Source organism: Leiobunum rupestre, chromosome 10 (genome assembly GCF_980474605.1).
Source record: "Leiobunum rupestre chromosome 10, qqLeiRupe1.1.hap1, whole genome shotgun sequence".
In the NCBI taxonomy this organism is placed as follows: domain Eukaryota; kingdom Metazoa; phylum Arthropoda; class Arachnida; order Opiliones; family Sclerosomatidae; genus Leiobunum; species Leiobunum rupestre.
In genome coordinates this window covers 6,906,950-6,931,616 of record NC_143393.1, presented here as the reverse complement: position 1 = coordinate 6,931,616, position 24,667 = coordinate 6,906,950, and the positions used below count along the sequence as shown (strand labels likewise).

General features: G+C 36.8%; 1 protein-coding gene across 1 annotated transcript; it reads left to right on the top strand.

The window, feature by feature from the left end:
- Positions 1-1,187: 1,187 nt before the first annotated feature.
- LOC149923475 (protein ABHD15-like) lies at positions 1,188-23,174 on the top strand. Its single transcript, XM_090161627.1, has 4 exons — positions 1,188-1,271; positions 20,415-20,999; positions 21,117-21,459; positions 21,986-23,174. Exons 2-4 carry the CDS (start codon positions 20,459-20,461, stop codon positions 22,479-22,481), a joined length of 1,380 nt encoding a protein of 459 aa, XP_090017753.1. The 5' UTR covers positions 1,188-1,271; positions 20,415-20,458; the 3' UTR covers positions 22,482-23,174.
- Positions 23,175-24,667: the final 1,493 nt, after the last annotated feature.

The following is a 24,667-nucleotide window of genomic DNA, read 5'->3' as shown; positions in this document are numbered from 1 at the left end:
TTTTGTTACTTATGGTATTAAAGAGAGTATGAACTTTCATATTTAGGATGTATCAACAAATTCCACATTTCAGCCACGAGGCTTAAAAGGGAAGCTAGTAAGTCGTAGCAAATGATTTTTCGATTAAGTTCATGTTCCCATTAAGGGGGAATAGTACTATGGAGGCTTAAAAAGTTATGCTTTCTAATTCGAGTCAAACGTCTTTGCATTTATATGTACATGTACAAAATAAATTTTTCCGTATAGATAAAAATATCCTCTAGTGCTTAAAATATTTTTGGTGATTTTTGATGTTATAGTTAATTAAATATAATTAATTTAGTGTAGTCTGCGTAGTTCGAGTAAAACTCGCGAACAAATTGAGCTACGGAGCCCATTTTTGACGCATATGATAGGGCTTCGATACTTTTAGTGCTTAAAATATTTTTGATGGAGATCAAGAAATTAATTTAGCTGTTACACTTAATTTTTGGAAAAATTTTGATATATTAAATATATCCAAGAGATGGCGTTGGGTATGCCTTTTTTGTTAAGTATACGATTTAGTAGAATAGAAGGTTTCGTATTTTCTCTCCTGGGGAAGATATCGCCTTTGATTATAATACGAGATGACATATTGTAAGTAACCCATCTTGAAAAATTTCGAGTGTGGCATATTAGTGGAATTCCCCCCAATAACTCCTAAAAGCCTTCCGAGGAACGTGAGCGTGACTCTGTGTGTCGTCTATCCTAACGCCATCTAGTAATAAAGAATTGAAACTAGCCAAGGTACTCTTCCGCCTTAAGTAAATAATTCCCGTTGCTTGGAATAAAGTTAATTTTGTATTCAACGCGAACAAGTCTCTCCAGTCGAGACGGAGAAGAGGATTACCCGATGGACTGATATTAATCAGCTTAGGTCCTCGCGCTGGTCAGATTAAAAGAAGCTCTTTGTCTCTTGGGAGTTTCGCGTATTCAGGAAAAATTTCTTAAAGGCATGAAGAAGAACTTTGAAATATTTATCCCCCTTAAAATTAATCTTCTCCTTTGGACATCTTCAAAGTTTACCGCGAACTCGCTGATAAAAATATTCTTCCCGCTCTTTGATCAATTTTAGTCGACTGAATCGCCGCTAGGTGGGCTCCGTTCGTCGACTTCCAAATCTGGGCGTCGCGCGGGGTTCCCGGTTAGTTTCGATTTGGAGAAGCTCTAGATGCACCGTGTTCCTCGCACGGCTCCATTTATTTAATAGTAACTTTCACTTGTATCGTATTTAACTGATTGGAATTCTGGTAAGTGTTACTGTTTTTCTGCGCGTAAAAATGTCCTCACAATACCTAAAATCTCCTATAGATGTCTCTAAACTATACCCAAAACCCTATTTTTTATACCCCTGTTTAAGGGTTGTTTACAAAATGCTCAAAGCTGGAGCTTTTCGATACACAATAGCAACATGGCAGTATTTGGTATAGAAACTAAATGCATTTTTGGGATAATTAGAAACTAAATGAACTTTTGGGATGGTTAGAAACTAAATGAATTTTTGGGATGGTTAGAAACTAAATAAATATTTGGGATAATTAGAAACTAAATGAATTTTTGGGATAATTAGAAACTAAACGAATTTTTGGGATGGTTAGAAACTAAATGAATTTTTGGGATAATTAGAAACTAAATAAATATTTGGGATAATTAGAAACTAAAGGAATTTTTGGGATAATTAGAAACTAAACGATTTTTGGGATAATTAGAAACTAAATGAATTTTGGGATAGTTAAAACTAAATGAATTTTTGGGATGGTTAGAAACTAAGTGAATTTTTTAGATAGTTATTAACTAAATTAATTTTGGGATAGTTAATAACTAAATGAATTTTGAGATAGAAACTAAATTAATTTTGGAATAGTTAAAAACTAAATTTTTTTGGGATAGTTAAAAACTAAATTAATTTTGAGATAGTTAGAAACTAAATTAATTTTGGGATAGTTAAAAACTAAATTATTTTTGGGATAGTTAAAAACTAAATAAATATTTGGGATAATTAGAAACTAAACGATTTTTTGGGATAATTAGAAACTAAATGAATTTTGGGATAGTTAAAACTAAATGAATTTTTGGGATGGTTAGAAACTAAGTGAATTTTTTAGATAGTTATAAACTAAATTAATTTTGGGATAGTTAAAAACTAAATTAATTTTGAGATAGTTAGAAATTAAATTAATTTTGGGATAGTTAAAAACTAAATTATTTTTGGGATAGTTAAAAACTTCATTGATTTTTGGGATAGTTATAATGTCAATTAATTTTTGGGATAGATAGAAAATAAATTAATTTTTGGGATAGTTAGAAACTGAATTAATTTTTTAGATAAAACCTGAATTAATTTTTGAGATAAAAACTAAATTAATTTTTGAGATAAAAACTAAATCAATTTTTGAGATAAAACTAAATTAATTTTGGGATAGTTAAAACTAAATTAATTTTGGGATATATAAAACTAAATTAATTTGGGATAGTTAAAAACTAAATTAATTTTGGGATAGTTAAAACTAAATGAATTTTTGGGATGGTTAGAAACTAAGTGAATTTTTTAGATAGTTATAAACTAAATTAATTTTGGGATAGTTAAAAACTAAATGAATTTTTGGGATAGTTAAAAACTAAATGAATTTTTGGGATGGTTAGAAACTAAGTGAATTTTTTAGATAGAAACTAAATTAATTTTGGGATAGTTAAAAACTAAATTAATTTTGAGATAGTTAGAAACTAAATTAATTTTGAGATAGTTAGAAACTAAATTATTTTTGGGATAGTTAAAAACTTCATTGATTTTTGGGATAGTTATAATGTCAATTAATTTTTGGGATAGATAGAAAATAAATTAATTTTTGGGATAGTTAGAAACTGAATTAATTTTTGAGATAAAACCTGAATTAATTTTTGAGATAAAAACTAAATTAATTTTTGAGATAAAAACTAAATCAATTTTTGAGATAAAACTAAATTAATTTTGGGATAGTTAAAACTAAATTAATTTTGGGATATATAAAACTAAATTAATTTGGGATAGTTAAAAACTAAATTAATTTTGGGATAGTTAAAACTAAATATTTATTTTTATTTTTTTTAAATAGAAACTGAATTAATTTTTGAGATAGAATCTGAATTAATTTTTGAGATAGAAACTGAATTAATTTTTGAGATAGAAACTGAATTAATTTTTGAGATAGAAACTGAATTAATTTTTAAGATAGAAACTGAATTAATTTTCGAGATAGAAACTGAATTAATTTTGGGATAGTTAAAAACTAAATTAATTTGGGATAGTTAAAACTAAATTAATTTTGAAATAGTTAAAACTAATTTGTTTTGAGATAGAAACTGAATTAATTTTTAAGATAGAAACTGAATTAATTTTTGAGATAGAAACTGAATTAATTTTTGACATAGAAAATAATTAATTTTGGGATAGTTAAAAACTAAATTATTTTTTGGGGTAGAAACTAAATTAATTTTTGTGATAGTTGAAAACTAAATTAATTTTTGTGATAGTTGAAAACTAAATTAATTTTTGGGATGGTTAGAAACTGAATTAATTTTGGTATAGTTAAAAATGAAATTAATTTTTGATATAATTATAAACTAAATTAATTTTTGATATAGAAACTAAATTAATTTTTGAGATAGAAACTAAATTAATTTTTGTGATAGAAACTAAATTAATTTTTGAGATAGAAACTTAATTAATTTTTGAGATAGAAAATAAATTAATTTTTGAGATAGAAACTAAATTAATTTTTGAGATAGAAACTAAATTAATTTTTGGTATAATTAAAAATGATATGAATTTTTGGGATAGTTATAAACTAAATTAATTTTTTGGGAAAGTCATAAACTAAATTAATCTTTGGGAGGGTTAGAAACTAAATTAATTTTTGCGACCCGATAATTGAAAAATCAGTAAGCTTTTAGGATGATAAAAATCATATAACGATTTCATTTGGTTTAATATTGGTTATTTTAATAAATTTCGTGCCTATTTTACCTTATTTTTATCGTGAAAAATAAATTTATCCCTAATTAGTTTAAAATGTTTGGTGGGACACCTGATACCGTCCTTATTATTAAATCGGTATAGGTCGTAAACGGCTTGGCTAAAAATAGATTTATACAGATTAGATCGTTATAGATAACAGGACTAATAACTACTTCGTTTTCTAAGTTCAACAAATATCCTAGAATTATATCGTAAAACAATAACCTTTTTCCCGTTTGCAAAACTTTGTCGTCATCTAATTGGTATCAAAGCATTACACTGTTTATTGTTATAAAATTTATTTATTCTTTAAAATATATTTGCCAAAAGTAATATCCTTAATCCGAGACCAAAGAATTTTAGGAGGTGTAGGCTAATATTTTTTCAAAAGGGACCCTCATTAGGCAAATTTAAGTGTAATAACGGCCTAAGTTCCAAAATCTAGTAAATTGACTATTATACTATTCTTTAATAATTTAAAGGAAAAGTCCAGGTTGGGTAAAACTTGGGTCTATTTGAAAGATCATGTTTAAATATACTCAAAAATATCAGTCGTAAAATTGTATCTTTTTTTAATGACGAGAAATTAATTTTTAAACGAGCGAAATTTACCGCCAAGCGAGCTGCCATTTTCTTTCGCCTTCCCTCCGCAGACCGCACGCGGAGCAAGCGCGCGCGGGCAACAGAGCGCTGGTAAAGCCTGTTATAGCGCGAACAGCGCGTGATTAAAGTCCTAAAACGTCACCCCGAAACAAAAAATGGCAGATCGCTTGGCGGTAAATTTGGCTCGTTTAAAAATTAATTTCTCGTCATTAAAAAAAGATACAATTTTACGACTGATATTTTTGAGTTTATTTAAACATGATCTTTCAAATAGACCCAAGTTTTACCCAACCTGGACTTTTCCTTTAATTAATTTTTTAATTTTTCTTTGGGCCCCAAAAATTACCTTGATGTTTTCCTGGGGATCTTTGAAATTGTTTTATGGGCCCCCAAGTAAAGTGAAAAGTAGGTTATAACCTGTGTAGCCCTGGTGCCGTTACGGTCCGAAACAAACTTCGTGATACGCAAAATCGTGTTGAAATTATTTAAAGTCAAATAATCCTCGAAAACACGTAAAAGGTTTACGAATTAGATTTGTATGCAAATTGGATCTATTTGGCAATCAAATCACGCGCCGACTGGGCCGTGAATATCAGGATCAATTTGTAAACCAAATTCGTTACGAATCATTATATGGCTTGCCAATTTTTCGCGCTTTGAAACAAAGATTTTGAAAAAAAAAGGAACTAATGCCCCAGTTTGAAAACTAAGCTAATGATTGGAAAACAGTTTAGCGGTTTTCTTTAAAACATTTTCCCGAAGACTTTAAAAAAGCAATCGCAATTCGGGGAACTCTTACGCGCAAAATTTGACACCCTATAATCCGTCTCCCTAATTACTGGTGGGCGTAGAGCAATTTACTCTACTGAAATCATCAGGGAGTATTACGGTTAAAGGCAAATCGTACGCGTTTCCTCCTTGTAAGAACATCCGGTTACTACAATTTGTACCGCTACCGTCTCGTCAAACCCTCAAAACAGTCTCCGATTAACTTTAACAAACAAGCTCTTAATATATCTGTTGAAATGCACCAGAATACTAGGGGTGTGCAGTATATTTGGTTACATCACTATGGAAAATCGAATAGGCCTTGAAAATATTCGCGAATAATCGTTTTTCCTGATCGAATAATTGAATATTCGTTAGAAAATATTTGGTGTTTCAAATAGTTTGCAAAACTGGTAGAATAACCGACGTGGTTTTTTTTACCAATTTTTGAGTTTACTGGCACTGTTTTTTCATTGAACAATATTCGACCAAACTATTTAACATTTTAAATATTCGATTTGATATTTGACTTGCCTAGAAAACAAATATTTGATAATGGATTTGATCCCCAAAAATATACAGTGTACTTTACAGAACACTCGAGTTTTATTTCATGGTTTTGTAGTTCTATATTTAATCAAGTGTTTGGTAGTTGAAACATTCGTGTACATGATTACGTACTTCCTCTTACAATTTCAAGGAATTCAAATCTTACAATTTCGCGGCCTTCCACTACCGCGGGCTCCCTATACTGTATATCTTACGATTGATATTTGCGAGGATGTTACGAAATCGAAAGTTTTCTTCCTCTTAAATTTATGTCGTAAGATTGAAGACGTATAATTTCTTGAAAACCAGATTATACAAAAAACGCTATACGGGAAACGATGTGAACTCAACTCTATTGTCCAATTTTATTTGTGCTAGGCGGAGATTTGTAGTCAGCCACCGAGTGGCAAACAGATATTTCTATTTTTTTCTCGATAAAAGATAATTTATTAGAACGACCTCAATTGCGTCAAAAGTTTTCGGTTTTTTAGATATTGGTTCCTATCAGTTGTAAAAGACTTAAGTGAAATTGCGAAAAAACAAGACTTGCAAACAAATGCGTGAGAAATTTTTGTTATCCATTCTATCTCATAAATTTTAGGTATTAACATTAATTCAGAAGAAAATAACAGAAGTGTGCTTCTACTTCATAAAATAAAAACTTTTTTCACCGACATGTTTCTGAAATTAGAGAGGTTAAGCAGAGCACTCTAAAAGTTTGAACAACGACGTTGGGAGTCACGTGAACATTTTAGACGTTTTATTATTCCCGTTTGTACTTCGAAGTCGAATATTTAACAACGTCAAGACGACGCCATATTTCTGTCGTAATATATTTATAGTGTTTAAATAAAAATACTGATAACTATTATTTACCAACTCAACAAATCGAGACAGAGTAATGACCACTTATAAATATCTAGCAACATAATTGTTAAAAAGCGTAAATTCGTATTTCAATTGAAATACACCTAGGCCTTGTACAATTAAGACGAATTAGGCAAAATAAGTACGAGTATACATAGAGAGATATCTGCGGTACACCCGAGCACACGAAGAAACTAATAATTGCATATCTATAACGCCATAAGTAACATAATAACAAGTATGATAATTAACGAGATTTACAGCCTAACTGATTTTCATAGTTATTGCGTAAACAAGATGTTTTCTCAGCCCAGAGCCCTCTAGTGTCTAAATTATGCGAGACTTCCGCTAAGCCGAAATATCTGTTTTTTTTATCACGCATGATTCGCACGCGAGCTTCAAAACATAGCCAAAGCCCCTCGCGACTCCAGAACGTGCTCTCCGATATTAGGCTAAAATTTTTATCAAAAAGTAGTCATCCAAAACGGTAAGTCGCGAGTCCAAGTCACAGCTTAAAGAGAGTATCAGTGCCGAAAAAAGGTTCGGTTAGAAATTTAGTATTAAAGCAATAGGAAGTGTCATACTTATTGTTATTATGTTACTTATGATAACACTCATCAGGAATCCATACCTCTACTTGGAATGCGTATACTGGCGTATCGCGTATGGTAAGATCACTCTGATGACTTTGGCCCCGCCTACGAGAGAAAAAATCCCCTCTGCGCGCGCTTCCCTCTCGCGTTGTTGTTTGTTAAGTTAACATAGTGACGTCAAAAAAAAACGTCCGCCACATCGAGACGAAAATCTGCCGCGATAAGCATTCCAAGTAGAGGTATCAGTGGCGTAGGAACGGGGGGGGGGGGGGTACAGGGGTACATCAGACTATTGTATTTATATACCCCTAAGCATTACAGGGGTTTTTCATCATTTGTCCCGGCCTGTATACAAATTTAGGAATCGCTTACTAAAAGACGTACACAAACAAATATACACCCGTATACTTGTACCACCTACTCACGACTCACTCGTGAGTTCGTCAAAATTCACAACGATATAACGCATTACGCGTTCAAGATCGTTGATCGTTTCGTTATCTCAATTCCGAAGCCCATCCATTTGGAGTGGTCTTCTTATCAAATGGTTCGTTTTGGGACAATTACGAACATAGTGCTCTGAGTCTGCTTCCAGAGCACCGCATATGCGTTTGGGCGATGCAATATGCCCCAAGTTGAACAGGTAAAGTGGGAACTTACCGTGTCCACTTAGGATTTGTGTCAAATAGTAGTTCGTGTTGAAACTACTTTTTGACTCGATTTCAAAGGTAATTGATCGCGTTAGCTGGTGAACTGAAAGCGTACTTAACAAATTTTAACGAATGTTTATCCTCGAACGTCGATGTACTCCCGACGTTGCTGTTATAGCTTCTAGTGCACTTTGTTTAACCTCTCTAATGATAAATTAGCAGTATATGGAGATGGATACTTTTGGTTAAATTATATAATGGTTTAAAATGTAATCATACAAAAAGATGTAGTTCGGATCCTACCGTGCACCCGAATCCGATCCGGAAAGTCAAGGTCGTTATTTTCCAGAGCAACACCTTTCCCAAAAGATAATAAAACATTTTTTTCTTGGTTTATATCTCCTTCCAATTAAACTGTTACTGGATAAGAACAACTTAAGGGGTAATTATTCTACTTTCGAAATTCAAAATGTTATTTTTTTGGTAGAAAAGATTCAAAATCTACAGTTTTCTATTATTTTGAATATGACAAATTAATCCCAGGTGTAGGAGCATATGTAACATTTTCAATGAGACCCAAAAACGGACAATTCTTATAATCCTTGAAGTGGTTACCAAGGGAACAAAATCTCGTGATCATGAGTCACTAAGCTATGGATTGTCAAAGCTAGGAGCAACAAACACAAGGAGAACGCAGCTAGCTTTTAAACACGCTAACGCAGTGTTGTGTACGGAAAGGGGGAAGACAATTTCCGAATTTTCCCCTTCCGACGGTAGCAGGCGCTAAAGCGCCTAATCAATGAAAACTGTACACAAGAAAATTCACGACTTTTGACGGGTTGCGTTCTCCTTGTGTGAGGTGCTGTCAGCCCTGGATTAACCATTAGGCAAAAAAAAACCAATTGCTTGGGGCATCAAGAAATATAGAAATTAGGGGCACCATCAAAATTCTATTCATTAGGAAAAACTAAAAAATTTGATAATGATACAATGGAACTAAAACTAAATAAAAAATAACTATATCAGTATAATTATATAATATTTATAATAATATACTCCTTTGAAGCGTCTACTGACATCGGCAATTCGCCAAAACGATTACCTCCATAAATATATTGAATACCGCCGATCTGGTGGCGGGAACAAAAAGGTTACATGAAATGTTTTGACTACACTAAATATACTAAAGTCACGTATTTTGGTTAAATTTTTATTTATTAAAACTCACAGTTCAGTAAATACATATAACTCGGAAAACGTTTTGCAATAATGGTAGTCTGGCATCATCTATTATACTTTAGTATAGTCAAAACATTTCCGTGTTACCATTTTGTTATCGCCACCAGTTTTGCGGTACCCAATATAATAATAGAGGTACTGAGGTAGTCGTTTTGGCGAATTGCCGATGTCAGCTGTAGACGCTTCGCCTTATTTCAGTGGCGGATTTACCATAAAATTTAATTTAAAAAATATAAAAATTTATCCTACAAAATGTATCTCATACACGTTAAAAAATTAAGTTACGGAGTAAAATATAAATAAAATATAAATGCATCTGTATTAGTATTATCCAAGATTCCAAATAAGAATTTTGTTTTCCTGAGTCCGGCGTCTACTAACTAATGAGGGGGGGGGGGACCAAAATTCTTAAATTGCTTAGGGCAGATATTGGGGTTAATCCTGCCCTGGGTGCTGTGTTTCTTGCTCCTAGGTCAAAGCCAGGAACACGCGAGGAATTCTGCGCGTTTTCAAAAACCACTTCACTAACATCCGTTTCCCACCTGTAAAGTTGATGACGCATTTTTCGTCACGGAGTTGGAAGTGACGTAATTTACCTCAAAATCCCGTGAACAAGGTTTCATATAAAAGAATGACTTTATGGAAAACTTATGGGAGATTACGTTGCATATGATAGGAGTAATTATTCTACTTTCGAAATTCAAAGAACGATTTTTTAGTAGGAAAGATTCAAAATCTACTATTTTCTATTATTTTGAATATGACTAATTGATCACCCTTTGCGAGCTCCCTAGGCTGTTTGGAAAAAAAATTGTTGTTATTTACTTACTCTAATCACAGACCACCTATCCCAAGAGGGACATGTATCGCTGGTAGTAATTTAAAAAAAATTAAAGTCTCGAATGTGATGCAGCTTTTTTACGAGTGCGCCATCTCACGGCAAGTAGAGGCAGTTTTAAAGGTTCAAAGACGAGCACTTGCTATAGTTAAAAAAAATGTATTGTAAAAGCTGGCTCGTGCAAGACTTTTTTAAGTTCGTAAAATAAATAATTTTCTGTTTGCTGTAAAAAAAGCCCCACCACTTTGAAGCACCTTTTTTCGAGGTTATGCGAGTCCTTCATTGGGGTAGGTGGTCTGTGCTCTAATTCATTACAAACAATTTTATAACCATAATGTGTTTATTTATAATTCGGGAGTATGGCAATAATAATAATAATAATCAACTAGGCTAATACCCAAGGCACCACCTTAGGCCCAAGTCATCTAGCGACTTTTAATGCCTTAAACAGGTGGCTGGGTTAATATTTTGCGTTGCTTTCAATCCCCCTCGTGCATAAAAAAAATCAAATCAGCCAGGTAAATTTAATTATATTCTTGCTTTAACGCAGCCTTGAGAATGTTAAGGAACAAAAACACAAAAAAATAATGTAAAAATGTAAAAAATATAATAATAAAAACACGCACGGAACAAAAATAAAAAAGATTAACTGAATTCTGGACCTTAGGAAAAATCCTATAACAGTATTTACGCTATTTTTAAACCATATTATACTTGGAACCACAAAAGTTATCAACGCTGTTTATTCAGCCGTCTTTATTGAGCGAAAGAGGACTATCATAAGTTAATAAACCCCATACGGATAAAGTTTCTAACCACACGTTTTCTTTGTTGCATCCATTTGATCATAGGATGACCACATTTGAAAAGTCCGCAAACGACCAAAAAACATTTTATATTTTTACTATAATCAAGTGACAGAAAATAGATTTAAAATCACTGTTTCAGATTTTGCTATTATCTAGCAGATGACATTTTCAATTATTATTATGTACGCATTGATCAGTACGTTATCGTGAAGTGATTTCTTTAGTCTTTGCCGTTAAAATTACGTTATAAATTATCGAATTTATAGTGAATTTAAAATATTTAATATTATTATGAGAAAAGTAGTATAACCCTTTAAGTTAGACACCACCATAATATAATTTCGGCCTTCTCCCGCCAGAGTAAATAGCCGTTTGTGGCGTCATCTATTGGCGGTACAAAGTACTACATTATTATAGTTAAAATGTTATAAATCTTTAAAGATCTAAAAGTGAATGATATAGCATTGAAAATTAATTTAATGTAAATTAAATAAAATAATGCGTGAATTTGTTTTATATATTACAGATGCCACTACAGGTGGCATTTGGATAACCCTTAAATATTAAAGGGAATATGAACTAAATCGAAAATCGTCTGCTAAAACGCGCTACGGCTTGCTTTAAACGTAACTAGCGCCAATCATTTAAAGCTTCCGTTAAACCTGGTGGCAGAAATGTGAAATTCGTTGACCCACCATAAATATGGAAGTTCATATCATACTCCCTTTAACCTTTTGGTTGTCTGCCATATTTATATCGTTTCTACATACTCCTCTCACACGGGGGCGCCGAGTTGGTACCAGCGGCCTATACTCTCATATTCTTAGGTAACCAGCATTAACAATAACAATAACAATAATCAGCTAGGCTAATACCCAAGGCACCACCTTAGGCCTAAGTCATCGAGCTACTTTTAAAGCCATTAATTCAGGTGATCGGGTTACAATGCGAAGGAGGGGGGTGGAAAGCCCTCCATGCCACGCGAGCCAACAGCTCCCTACACTTACTATTACCGTTGACCTCTACAACTTTTTAGGGGAAGGGGAAACCGACGAACTCCATGGAAAACCCCTTAAACCAGTGGGGAGAGAGCTTGCAAACTCAACCCAGAAGGAGTTTTCCCCCAGTGCCACAAGCTGGGATCGAACCCGGCTCCTCTTGCTGCGAGGCGAACCACTCCGCCACCGCATAATTATGGTACAGTTCAATAATTCTAGCTAGGAACGTACCATAATTTAAACAGTGTGCCATATAGTACGCCTTTTTGCAAAATATTTAACAGACCGTACCTTATTTCCAATAATTCTAATAGGACTTACCATATTGCCAATAATTTTCGAACCCACTAACACTTTTCACTCATCTTCAGCCCAAAAAGGTTACTAGTCGCTTTTGTTTAATTAAATCTTGCCGTCGATAACGGCAATTTTTGGTGGTTTGATCTTTAAAATTAACTTTTAATTTTTCAAAGCTGGCCAAATTCTTGAAACAAACCTACATAATGCTAGTTAAATTTCACAAAACAATTCAATAATTTATGAGTTTGTATACAATAATTGCCTGTTTTACATCTGACAACGCTGTAGTTAACTGAATGCAGTCTTGATATGATGTTTTTGCTTGAGCGCAACGTTATTTCTTTCTTTCCGCGGTAGCTTACGCTCCTTTCGTGACATTTTAATCATTAATAGGTCAAATAATCGTCGTTTGTTTCTTCTTAGTTTTTAGCGTAATTCCTCATGCAGGACAGATTTCGAGATAAAATTGTTTCTTTCCTCAATGATTATATTTTAGTTTTTGTACAGAGTGGGAATGTGACAATGGACAATGATGTCGTTGTTGAGTGTGAAGGGATAACATAATAACACTAAGTATGTAAAATTAGCCACAATTATCACCGAAGTTACCGAACGTATTTTCAGAGCTTAGCGCAATCAAGGTTAAGTTCTCAGCACCAAGCCACCCTAGTGTCAAATTATTGTCAATGCGAAATATTCTACTACGGTACTATCAAGGTAGATAATATACTACTCGGTTCGGCTGATAATCGAAAAAGTTTCGGACAGAAAATTATGCTGCGTCATGGTTATTATGTTACTTAGGCTATTTTGTTAAATTCAAGATTAAATGTAAAATCTGACTGACAATGAGAGGTATATGCCTATTAGCGCAGTTCCCATAGCGCGGTTTCCCAAAAGGTTAGGTTAGGTTAGGTCAGGTTAACCGGGCGCGCCGCAGGCGCGTAGGCACTGTAGGTTAGGTAATAATCGAAACCGCGCTATTGGGAACTGCACAAATGGGAACCGCGCTTTGGGGACCCTGCGCTTTTGAGAACTGCACAAATGGGAACCGCGCTTTTGGGACACTGCGCTTTTGAGAACTGCGCTTTTGGGAAACCGCGCAAATGGGACCTGCGCTAGTGGGCATAAACCCAATGAGTAGTATACAGGAACGTCATTTCAGGATTTTTCAGCAGCGGGCAGAACTTGAGCTCCAGAAAACAGGATATTTTAAAAGGCTAAAAGGCGTCAAATTGAATATTTTATGGCAGAAAAGTTATAAAGGGAAAAGGTACGTTTCTTTTTGGACAACTTAAGAACGAAATAAATAATAACATACAATCCAAAACAATGAATAGATGAAATGAAACAAGACGTTTCTTATGTAATTAAATGCAAATTTATTCGTGAACTTTTCTAGCTCGTAAGAATTCATTACCCCACCCAAATGACGTCCCTGCTGGTATACCATAAGTCTCATAACGATTTATAAGTATGACACTTAATTGTAACCTTGTCCATGTGTATTTTACCATAAGCCTATCAACCCTAAGTTTGAAACGCGCATAGCGCCCTTTGTACCACCACTGGACGGGCGAAAAAGAAGAAATCAGGCGATAGTATCGGCACCTGGAAGAGATAAATTGAAGCTTCTTCCTTCCCCCTTTCTCTCTCTACGCACCTCTCTCTTACTGAAGCAGCTGGCATCATGCATTGCGAGACGCGTTACGTTTCTCTTTTCCGCCACCGGGTGGATTTAGCGCTGTACTTTCGACGGTCGTTAGCTTGAACCAACATTGCCGTTCGATTCAAACTTAGGGTTGATAGGCTTATGATTTTACTTATTACCACCTTTTGTACTCAGTTAGTAGCGAGGTAACCGTACTTCTTTAAACGTCTAAAGATGTCTTTAGGTAGTTAGCACTGTTAAAATATTAGGTGGAAACTTTTCTGGCCTTTTTACGATAAATCGAATTATTCGCTTGTTCCTTTGCAGATGATTACTCTACACCGGTAACTATTCGTCGAGGTTAGAGAATTAATGCTACACTTTTTTCTCCTCCTGAAAAGGAGGTGTAAATAGAATAAACTAATAAAATCGTCTGCTTATCCAGAATTTAACTAGTAATAATAATAATCAGTTAAGCTAATACCCAAGGCACCACCCTAGGCCCAAGTCATCTAGCAATTTTTTATGCCTTTAAACAGGTGGTCGGGTTACAATGCGTAGGAGGGTGGTGGAAAACCCTTAGTGCTGCGCGAACCAACAGCTCCCTAAACTTGTTATTACCGTTCACCAATACAAGTTTTATGGAGGGGAAAAACGCTTTTAACCAGTGGGGAGAGAACTTGCAAGCTCCACGCGGAAGGAGTGGTTTCGAGTTTTCAGTGCCACAAGCACAAATTATTTGGTGGTCTGAGCTGGGATCGAATCCAGCTCCTCTTGCTGCGAGGTGAAAGTGCTAACTATTCCATAATTCCGCCACCCCACCACAATTTATCTGGTAATTAAAATGGCCACAGGCAGCCATTTTGGGAAACATTTTTACCCCGACTCAAACTATTAACGACCACAGAAGTAAAATGGCGTTATAAGTTTACTCTTCTTACCCTATTCCTAAATCTCAGAACACGTTAAAAGTACCACCTTATGTTCAGTCCAGAACAACTCCTTCTGCGTTGAGTTTGCAAGTACACTCCCCACTGGTTACAGGGGTTTTTCTCCGCGTTCTTCGGTTTCCCCTTCCTTTAAAAAGTTGTACAGGTTAATGGTAATAGTGAGTGTAGGGAGCTGTTTGCTCGCGTGGCATGAAGCTCTTTCCACCACCCTCCAACCCATCGTAACCCGGCCACCTGGCAATAAAAGTCGCTAGAGGACTTGGGCATAGGGTGGTGCCTATGGTATTAGCCTAGCTGATTATTATTTAAAAAAATGTTCGGTTGGTAAAGTGCTTCTGGGCTTAAAGGGAATATAACCTCCGCAACAAACCACTAAGCAGATAATGTCTACAGCCATAGGGGGGAACGGTTAATATTGGAACCCTTTTTGCAGGGTGACAGAAATACTAGAGGTTATATTTCCATTAAGAATTTTGATCGTGTGACTTTATTTTGGCGTCCGAATTGAAATTCCAATAACACATTTGGGTCTGTATGGTTAGTAAGACCCTCTTGGTAAGACTGGGTGAATCAATATTGTCCTTGAGTTCTTATTCTGTCATATTTCAAAAGCGTGAAATTTAAAATATTTCGTGAAGCCTTTGGGGATAATTTTCTCGTTTTTGTTATTTGATGAAGAGAGAGAAACCTGGATTCATTATTCAGTTTCATAGGGCTTCTCAATTGAAGATTTACGGAACCGGTATCTCGATTCTTTCTCGAGCGCCGAGAGTCCATTAGTATAACACTCGATGCGCTCGCAAAAACCTTGTCGCCTTTATGAAGCAAATGGACGTAATAGCTATCAAATTCAAACTTAATATTACAGTCACGTCGAATACTTTCAAATTTTAGCAATTAAACTTTTTCGAAAGCAGTACATGCTACGACTACATACACAGAATTAATGGTAGGACGTTTTTACGTGATAAAATATTCATAGGTGGCGTCATTTTCGCCTTGAATAAAAATAAAATAATAATGTATTTTCAAAAGTGAGATCGACAAAGAAATATCAAATATATCATGTGGTTAAATTGCGAACAGACGTGGATGGCGATTTAACCAAGCCTGCTTTGAATGCCCCTTAAATGCAGACGAACTTTCTACACAAAAGCTGTGAGGATGGTACCAAGGGTTAATGCTATGCTGAAATATTCTTAGTAACTTCAATACATTCTTGATATATATATATATACATGTAACATATTTCTGTGTTACAGAGGTTTTAATGGGTTTGACATTCTATTTGAAATATATAAAAATTTTGGGGTCATATTTTTAGCTTCTTTGGCATATTTTCAAAAATACATACGTGCAAATTAGTTACCCGTTGAGTTATCTGAACCGAGAAAATAATTGTGACCAATCAGATTACACTCATATTTTACCAGATAAGGGTTAAAATGCCAATCAGAATCCGAATTAATTTTAAGCCGACAGACAGATTGTGAGCGCTTTTCAGATGCCTCACAGTTATCTAATTTATACATCCATCGATTAATTTTCTTTCGAAATTTCAATTACTGTTAATTTTAAATTGCTTTTCACAAGATTATATTATACTAAACAGTTCGACAAACTACAACTGATGACAGGGCTCCCACCAGGTCCCTAAAATGCCTAAAAGCCCCTACTTTTTTCGAGGTCCCTAAACCACCATAAAATCGGGATTTGGTCACTAAATCACCCTATTTCTAGTACTTAATTTTTGTGATAAAGCATTTTTTTAAATTAAAACTAAGTCAGTTTTAAAAATTTGCTGCTTTTAAAAATTTAAATAAAGATCTAATTTTTGTTTATTAAAATGGTTCCTATTTGGTTCCTACTTTAAAATATTTGGTTCCTATTTCACCCTATTTCTAGCCAGAAAAATCCCCTATTTCCCTATTTTTTTTGAGATTTTGGTGGGAGCCCTGTGATGAGAATAATTATATTTGATCGGTTCAGATCGGTTTCTTAAGCCACGGTCACACTAGAGCTTAAAACCCTGTTTAGCCTGGTTTTCACTAGGACAAAAACGCCACAACGGTGAGAGTCGACGCAAAAATATTGCTTTAGGCCTAACGGGAATTTTTAGCGTCGACGTTCATCGTTTTTGCCCTAATGAAAACCAGCCTTTTAGGTCGGTTTGAATGTCAGTTTTTACCGCCAACGATAATTCTTGGGCCCGGTTCGCGTATAGCTTAACGTCATTTCAAATTATGACCAGAACTTTTAAAATACCATAATTTATCCGAAAACAATTAGTTAATCATGTTTACTCTACATACAGTAGTATTATTGGACATTGTTTAGAATTTTATTCCCATTATAATAAATACGAGCAATTTTACTTCCCCGCCTTGTCGTTTTGAAAGCGAACCGACTTGGACGAGTTGCTTCCCGAACCAACACGAAGCGATTTCTCACTCTGGTTTTTAAAACTAGTTATCTAAAACGAAGCGACTTTAGGGGTAAGTGTGAACCGTAATGAATCGAATACAATTTGAGATACGATTTTTGGGCGAAGGCGGCAATATATTAGATAAACCTGATTTAACTAACTGATAACCTTCAGATATCTGGGAAATACGACCTGAATAACCTGAACAGTTGGCTGTTGGAAGCAGTAGGACAAATAAACTGCGGGACCCGAATCTAGCAAGCGCGCAGTAGCGGCGCTAGGGTAGGCTGAGGTTACAGATGTTATAAAATAGGTGCACACCAAGAAAGTATGGAAAGACAAATAAGATTATAAAAATTATTAAAATCCTAGCACCACTACTGTGGTTCTTTTAAAGCAACGACGCATGTAGTGCCACGGTGTCCAATATTGGAAAGATTTCCATTCAAATAAAAACACGCGTGCAATGTAATAAACGAACATTTTCTTAAATATCTTTTATTTAAGGTTTTTACGCACGAGCTTTCTATTTGGGTCCTAATTTTACAAATTTTCCCAAAACCAAGCTACATTGAAATTGTTTAATGTCCTTCAACTTCTGGTTTAAAAAGGGTTAAAACCCAATGTAATACTTCTAGTGATTTACGTGTGAATATATATAAAAGTATAGGGAAATTATATTAGGTCCAATCCTAGTGGTTTTTTGCAGGCGTCAGAAGATTAGTTTCAAACGCGGCTAGTTAAAATTGAAGAGCGGACTAAAACGAACCGTATTTGCTCTCATTTTTGACATTTCAAAATTTAAATTGAATAAAAACTTCGGCTAACTTCGATTTGAAAGGTTCTAAAAATATCCGTGATTTCCTTTTTCAAGAAAATGGACGTGGCCTCGATTTTTCAATTACGAACAGCCGCGATACCCATCGGCTCTTTCTTAAGCATTCAAACGCGGACGAGGGTTTTTGAAAGTCATACAATTCCTATAGATCATCGCTTAGCTGATTGCGCGGTTGAAAGCGGGGAGAGGTGGTAAAGTTTGCGCGGAAGTAATAAAATCCACGGCGTTATCTCCGGTTGACGCGACACCTCCGTATCTGTTTACACACGGCGTCAAAAGAGATACTTTCAGTAGCCCACCATCTAGTCTCGTTCAATTTTCTAAAAGTTCCACCCACCCACCGCAACTTGTCCCACTTTGCTTTGGAATTATGCGAGAGAGTTTCGGTTTGACAGGCTCGATCCATTAACGCGTTACAGGCTACAGCGCGCGTTTATCTCAATGGGGAGATGGTAGAATAACGAGTGACCCTCAAATAAGGCGTTGTATCAACCCTTAATATTATATCAAAGTGTGTCTTTTCTCTATCCCCAGAGGGTCAGTTTGCACTTGTGACGTCTTATCCCCCGGGTTGGAGGTCACTGGTTAAGCGCTATCGTCTCAGTCTCTACGCCTACGCGCATCTTTGCGGGGTGATGAGGTACCCAATTACGATGATGGAATATATCTTTCGAGCGACGTAATCGGCTCTACTATCCCCGGATCATGTCCTTTCTTTGAGCGATTGCCTCCCTCTGGACCAAATCTTTCGCGAAACTACTTGTAAGGGCTGCCACCGTGTGCTTCCGTTAGACATTTAGCCACGAAAATAGATACAATCCCGGTATTGTTTTTACGAGAGCGGGGGCGAAAACAAAAATATAAGCACATACCTTGTTAAATAGGATGCGTCCGTAAAAATGCCGAGAGATAGGATGTCGCGTGTACTGTTTAGTCAACCTGTCACATGCAACACCCTAAGAGCAACAAACACAACACCCCACACAAGGAGAGCGCAACTCGTCAAAAGTCGTGCATTTTCTTGCGTACATTTTTCATTGGTTAGACGCTTTAGGGGAAAATTCGGAAATTGTCTTCCCCCTTTCCGTAAAACGTTCAGCGAAAAGGTTCGTCCAATGAAATTTGTACACAACACTACGTTAGCGTGTGTAAAGGCTGTAATATTCCTTTATTTAGTAGAATATTAAACTAGAACCTCTATTTAGTCGGTTATGTAAGAATAACTAATCTAGACGTTAGTTAACGTAACAAAATATAAGCTTTAATATGCTGTGACGTTATTACATATTTTATACAAATAAACTGTCTCCGGTGCGGTAGTGATGACGTAACTTCTTCCAGAAGGTTCTCTTTTAGTTTCGAGTCCAAGACTACAACGCCATCTCGTGCTACCGACATAAACTAAATTACAATATATATCAAAGGCTAGCTGCGTTCTTCTTGTGTTTGTTGCTCCTAGGCGACCACAATAAGTATCCTGAGTAAATAACCACTCTGCGCAAGGTCTGCCCTGGAAAAAAATGAAGGTGGCAGCACCCCCGCGAATAAGTAGAAGCAGGGCAAAGTCTCCCTCGCTGCCCCCGTAGTTGACACGCCCCTGGCTTCAAACGTCTAATGAAAGAGAGTTTCATTATATTTCATGAATTTGGTGGTTGGCTGACGTGTGGATATTGTGAAACGCTAAAAGGACCAGCTTCATTAGAATTTAATTTATTAAAAAAATATGAAATTACTTGCCTGAATAACCGATTAAAAAGGGTTTTAATTTTTAATAAATTTTAAAAATTAGCATTTTCCCGGCGCTCTAACGCAGTTGCGCCACCTACCGCTACTTACTAAAAAACCAATACCTCACCTCTCAGTCTCCAAGCACGTGCTACCTCTTTTTTCGTATTGTAACTCTAGAGCTGTCCGCTATCCATCTCTGGCGCTCAGGTTAAAGCGGGGTCGCCAATAGAGTAATATCAGCGTGACGTATGTCGACGTCAGCCATGCTTTTTCCTAGAGATAAAAAAACTGCCCTCAAATGGCGACCATAGCCCAAAGCTACATAGCAATTCTACTCTATAGTGGAGGTTGCTCAAGTTATTTACTTTGTAATGGGTAATTCCGAAAGTCTGTGGATGAAATTTTAGTTTCCCCTACCTACGTCATAGGTCTGTTTCATCGCCTTCTATCCTAATGTTAAAGGTTCACAGAATGGTTTTAAAAATTCGGGTCGAATTTCCGCGTCTCTCGTGAATAGTTGGAAAGACGATTTTTAAGGACGCTGGTCCTTTAAGGGTATGACATTAATTGAAGTTTATTTTACGTAATTACAGGATGGACGAATTGATCGAATCGCTCTGCTAGTACGAAATTTGTGATGCTATATAAAGTCAACATGGCGACGGTTGAACAGGGCAGCGTTTCTTTCATCACAACCACCGGGGAAGTTGTCTTAGACCCGACGATCGTGCTAGAACGGTTTCTCTTCAAACCTATTTTGTACCTCAGTGTTTTCGTCATTGGCCTGGCGACGCTTAAAGCCTCGTTCAACGCGGTTGTGTCCGCTTTAGTAAGAAGCGAACCGTCGACGCCATCGCTCTACTACAAGGAATCGGCTTTCTCGAGATTTCTACTGAGCAAGGTTCCGAGATTTACCGAAAGTTACCGATCGCCGCGTTGGTGTTTGAACCCCGACATTCAGTACTTAACCACGATGTTCTTCAGCGACCCCAAAACCGATAAAATAAGGTTCAACCGTCAGTTTTATCAATTGAAAGACCGCGGTTTGGTAGCGTTGGACTGGGTCATCCCGGCTACCTCCATCTGCAACGTCAACTACTGCGTCTGGAGTAATTTGAAGAAGAGCAAAACCCTGTTGCTGATTCTGCCGGACTTCAACAAGAGTGCCTTGTCTTTAGGTTAGATTTCTGGTCAGTGTTTCGGTGTAGTACATCTACATATATCCGCCATTTCCCTCGTCCGTAACGACATTTCCAAAGGAGGAAACGTAACTGTTTTCGATACCTTTATCGCAGGGACAGTGTGCTCCGAAGCCCTTTCAAGGGGTTTCCGACCAGTCGTGTTCCACAGACGGGGACACGGCGGATGTCCGCTGACAACGCCTAAGCTGCAAGCCTACGGAGACCCCTCCGACTTGAGGCAAACCGTCAAGTATATCAATTCGTGCTCGCCGACCTCGAAGCTGACCGCGCTGGGGTACGGAGTCGGTGCGGATTTGCTGATGGCGTATTTGGGAGAATTTGGCTCGTCGTCATTCATGTCAGCGTGCGTCGCCATTTCTCCCATATACGACCCAGAGCTATTGTGTGGACAAGGTCTAAGACAACCTTATTCACTAGCTACAAATATATCTTATAAGTAAGTCTGGTCTTCTGAACTACTAAATTAAATGCTTAGAAATTATATAATTTTAAGTAACGTAATAGTCATAAGTATTCTTCAAAACGTAATTTTTTAATGATAGTCTGTTTCGAAAATGATCAAGTAAATCATTACGTGGCTTAGAACCGACTATTTTGCGTGCTTTTTTAATAGTCTTTGGACCTGTCAGTTAACGATGCCCGCCAGTCTTTTTGGTGGAACAGTCCCGGTTTATTGAAAATTCAAAATCTTTCGACAGTAAAATAAAACATACTTTGATTCATTATGGTCGGCAGTTATTTTCGAGTTTGAGACCTAAACTCGTATTTAGCACCATCGAACTACCTTGGAAGTAATTATGCCAACAAAGAGAGTTAAGTAGTGGCGAGTTTCCTCCTCCGAAACTTCCAATTAGCCAATCGCTCTGTGTTCGTTCAGAGTCATACTTAATTCTATTTTGATAATAATAAATAGGATTAACGGATGTCATAATGTTAACTTAACTAAGTCCGTATCTTCCCAGGAAGCTGATTGCGACTCACTCAAGGGCCTTGCGCCGTACTGTGGACATAGGACGGGTTCTCAAAGTATCCCGATTCGACGAGGCAGAAAGAATACTTCATTCGAAGTGTCCGACATCCTCATTATTACCGACACCCAACGAAGGAATGGAACGGACGCAATCGTTCTGGGAGCGCAACGCCCCCTTGCGTGACGCGGACGACATAGAAACGCCCTTGTTGTGCGTCAGCAGTCGCGACGACCCGTTCCTCACCAGCGTCTCTATCCCGTACGAAATCTTCCAAGTGTATCCCAATCTCGTGTTGGCTGTGACCGAATACGGCGGACACGGCGCGTTCTTGCACGACCCATCGGACGAGTCCAAGCGGAACGACGATTTCAGTTGGCCTTGGACGCTGTCTTCGTGGGCCGATCTTTTGGCCCTCAACTTCCTGCAGGCCACTTTAGAGTTCTCCGCCCTCGAAGCGAGATGCGCGTACAAGCACAAACGATATTGAATGTGACCAAAATCCAGTCTGTTGTTTCCTTTGGCAGCTACTACCGTAGCTTAAGAAACATAATTCCCCTAAGTATGACATTGGGAATAAAAATTAATACATCTTTTCTTCACAGTGACGACAAAATTTTTTTCGAAATAGCTGCACTCGGTAGCGGCGCCACGAACTAATCTAACTCAACTTCCGAGAATTTGGCCCTCAAATTTTAGGCCGAATGCGTATTTAGCAGTACTAATTTCGTTTTCGCCGCGTGCTCGTAGGCAACACCACGTTGACGCAACAGTCGAATTTTTTTGGAATAATATATGATTGGCTGAATTTAAACTCTGATTCTTTTTGGATGACCAATAGAAAAATTCAAATCACAAAGAGTGTTCAACTTCCGGGTTGCTAGTCGTTTTTCTGATTTATCTTTGGTGAAGAAAGGACGTAGTCAGAAAAAATGCATAAACAAGGCTTCAAGTGTCATGCTTAGGGGTATTATGTTACTTATGTAGATGATCCGCGGGCATCGTGGCTTAACTTTCCCCCGCCACAAGAGGGGGGAGTAAAAACGTCACCGGCTTGAGCTTCAATAGAGTGTTGTCGTCTGATACGATTTTGAAAACTTGTAACGTCACAGCTGTAGTGTTAATAGTGGCCGCCATGACAGTTAACGTTTTTTATCAATAGGCATATTACAATGGTGACGTCGCAGGTTTTCAGACGACAACACACTATTGCGTCGCAAGACGTTTGATTAAGAGAATCAATGAAATATCAAGTTGATTAGATTTTTTGAGGCAAAGGAGCTTACTGCTAGAGCGTTAAGTGGATTGGGAGCAAAGCTAAACATCGTCCCAACAGTGTATATAAATGCATTCTTGGTTTCACATAAGTGTGTTAGTTCCGTATCTTCGGCGTGTTATATTTTTACCGAGAACTTTTCCTAAAAAAACAGTCTGAAGTTCATAAAACTTGCTTAAGTCACTAGGCCTAATACGTGCTCTGTGTAATTTGTTTTTAAGTTACGCGTTTTACTGGCTAGAGACGCTGATTGGTATGATGTCAATTCTACGTGACATCACAAATAGCTACCTGTATTTATTTCAACTAACTAACACACTTATGGAACATAAATGATAGACCAGGGATGGCCAACACCCGGGACGTGGGCCGCTTGGAGTCCACTGTGTTTTAAATTGTTCGATAATTAATTGTATTGTGGCCCGCGCTTAGCTTTAAGACATTTTGAATTCCGATTTTTAAATATAGCGCGCATTGGTAATGTACTCATTCCCTTCGAAAAACAGCAGCATCGTAGCGTTGAATTTTTCCTTTTGATAATTAAACTAAAATCCTTATTTCTCACCCTGTTTGAGAAACGTGTTTCTCGCGTCATCTGCTTCTCTGTATGCTACTATATTACATCCGGGGCACTGCCTTCTCCAATATATGAGAAGTGCCGGGGCTTGTGGCGTAGTTCTGTAATCCCATGTGTGTGGGAGGCAGAGAATCCAGCTGGGCCTTGTGAAGATGACCACCAATCCCCCAACGGATGGTTTTAATACTTCCGCCACGGGCTAAGACTATATATACGCTTCGCTACATAGACTGGCGTCTTTATTGGCTCAACTTGCATACGAAAGCAGACGCTGGTCAAAGTTTTCTCCGCGCTTCAGCAGTGCTACTAGTGGCGCGTCTAACGGCTGGTCAAAGACTTCTCGAAAGTGTTAACAGGTTTTTTGTACGAAGACGCCAGTCTAATAAGCGAAGCGTATATATAGTCTTTGGCCACGGGTGTCCCGGCCCTATCCCCAAGTATCCCCCCGTTGGCGTGGCTTTGACACCAATCTCACCACTGATTAATCAGTTGGACAAGCGGACTGAATTGTTCCAAGCCCTAATCTCTGAATATTTAAAAGATAAGTATTAGAGAAGGCAGTGTCCACGGTATAGTACTGTACGCCAAAGTATTATTATTCGTTGAAGAAACGCTGGATTTTCAGAAAAGGAAGATTATATATTAAAATCGTACATTTCAAGAAAAATGGAACAGTTTTTTTTGTTTTCGAATTTTCGAATTTGGCCCTTGAGCTGAAAAGGTTAGCCACCCCGGTTATAGACAGATGCTAATACGTTAATTAAAGCTGAAATGGATTAAAAAGGCCCGACCGTTTCTTTAACAATCATCAGGAGCACACTGG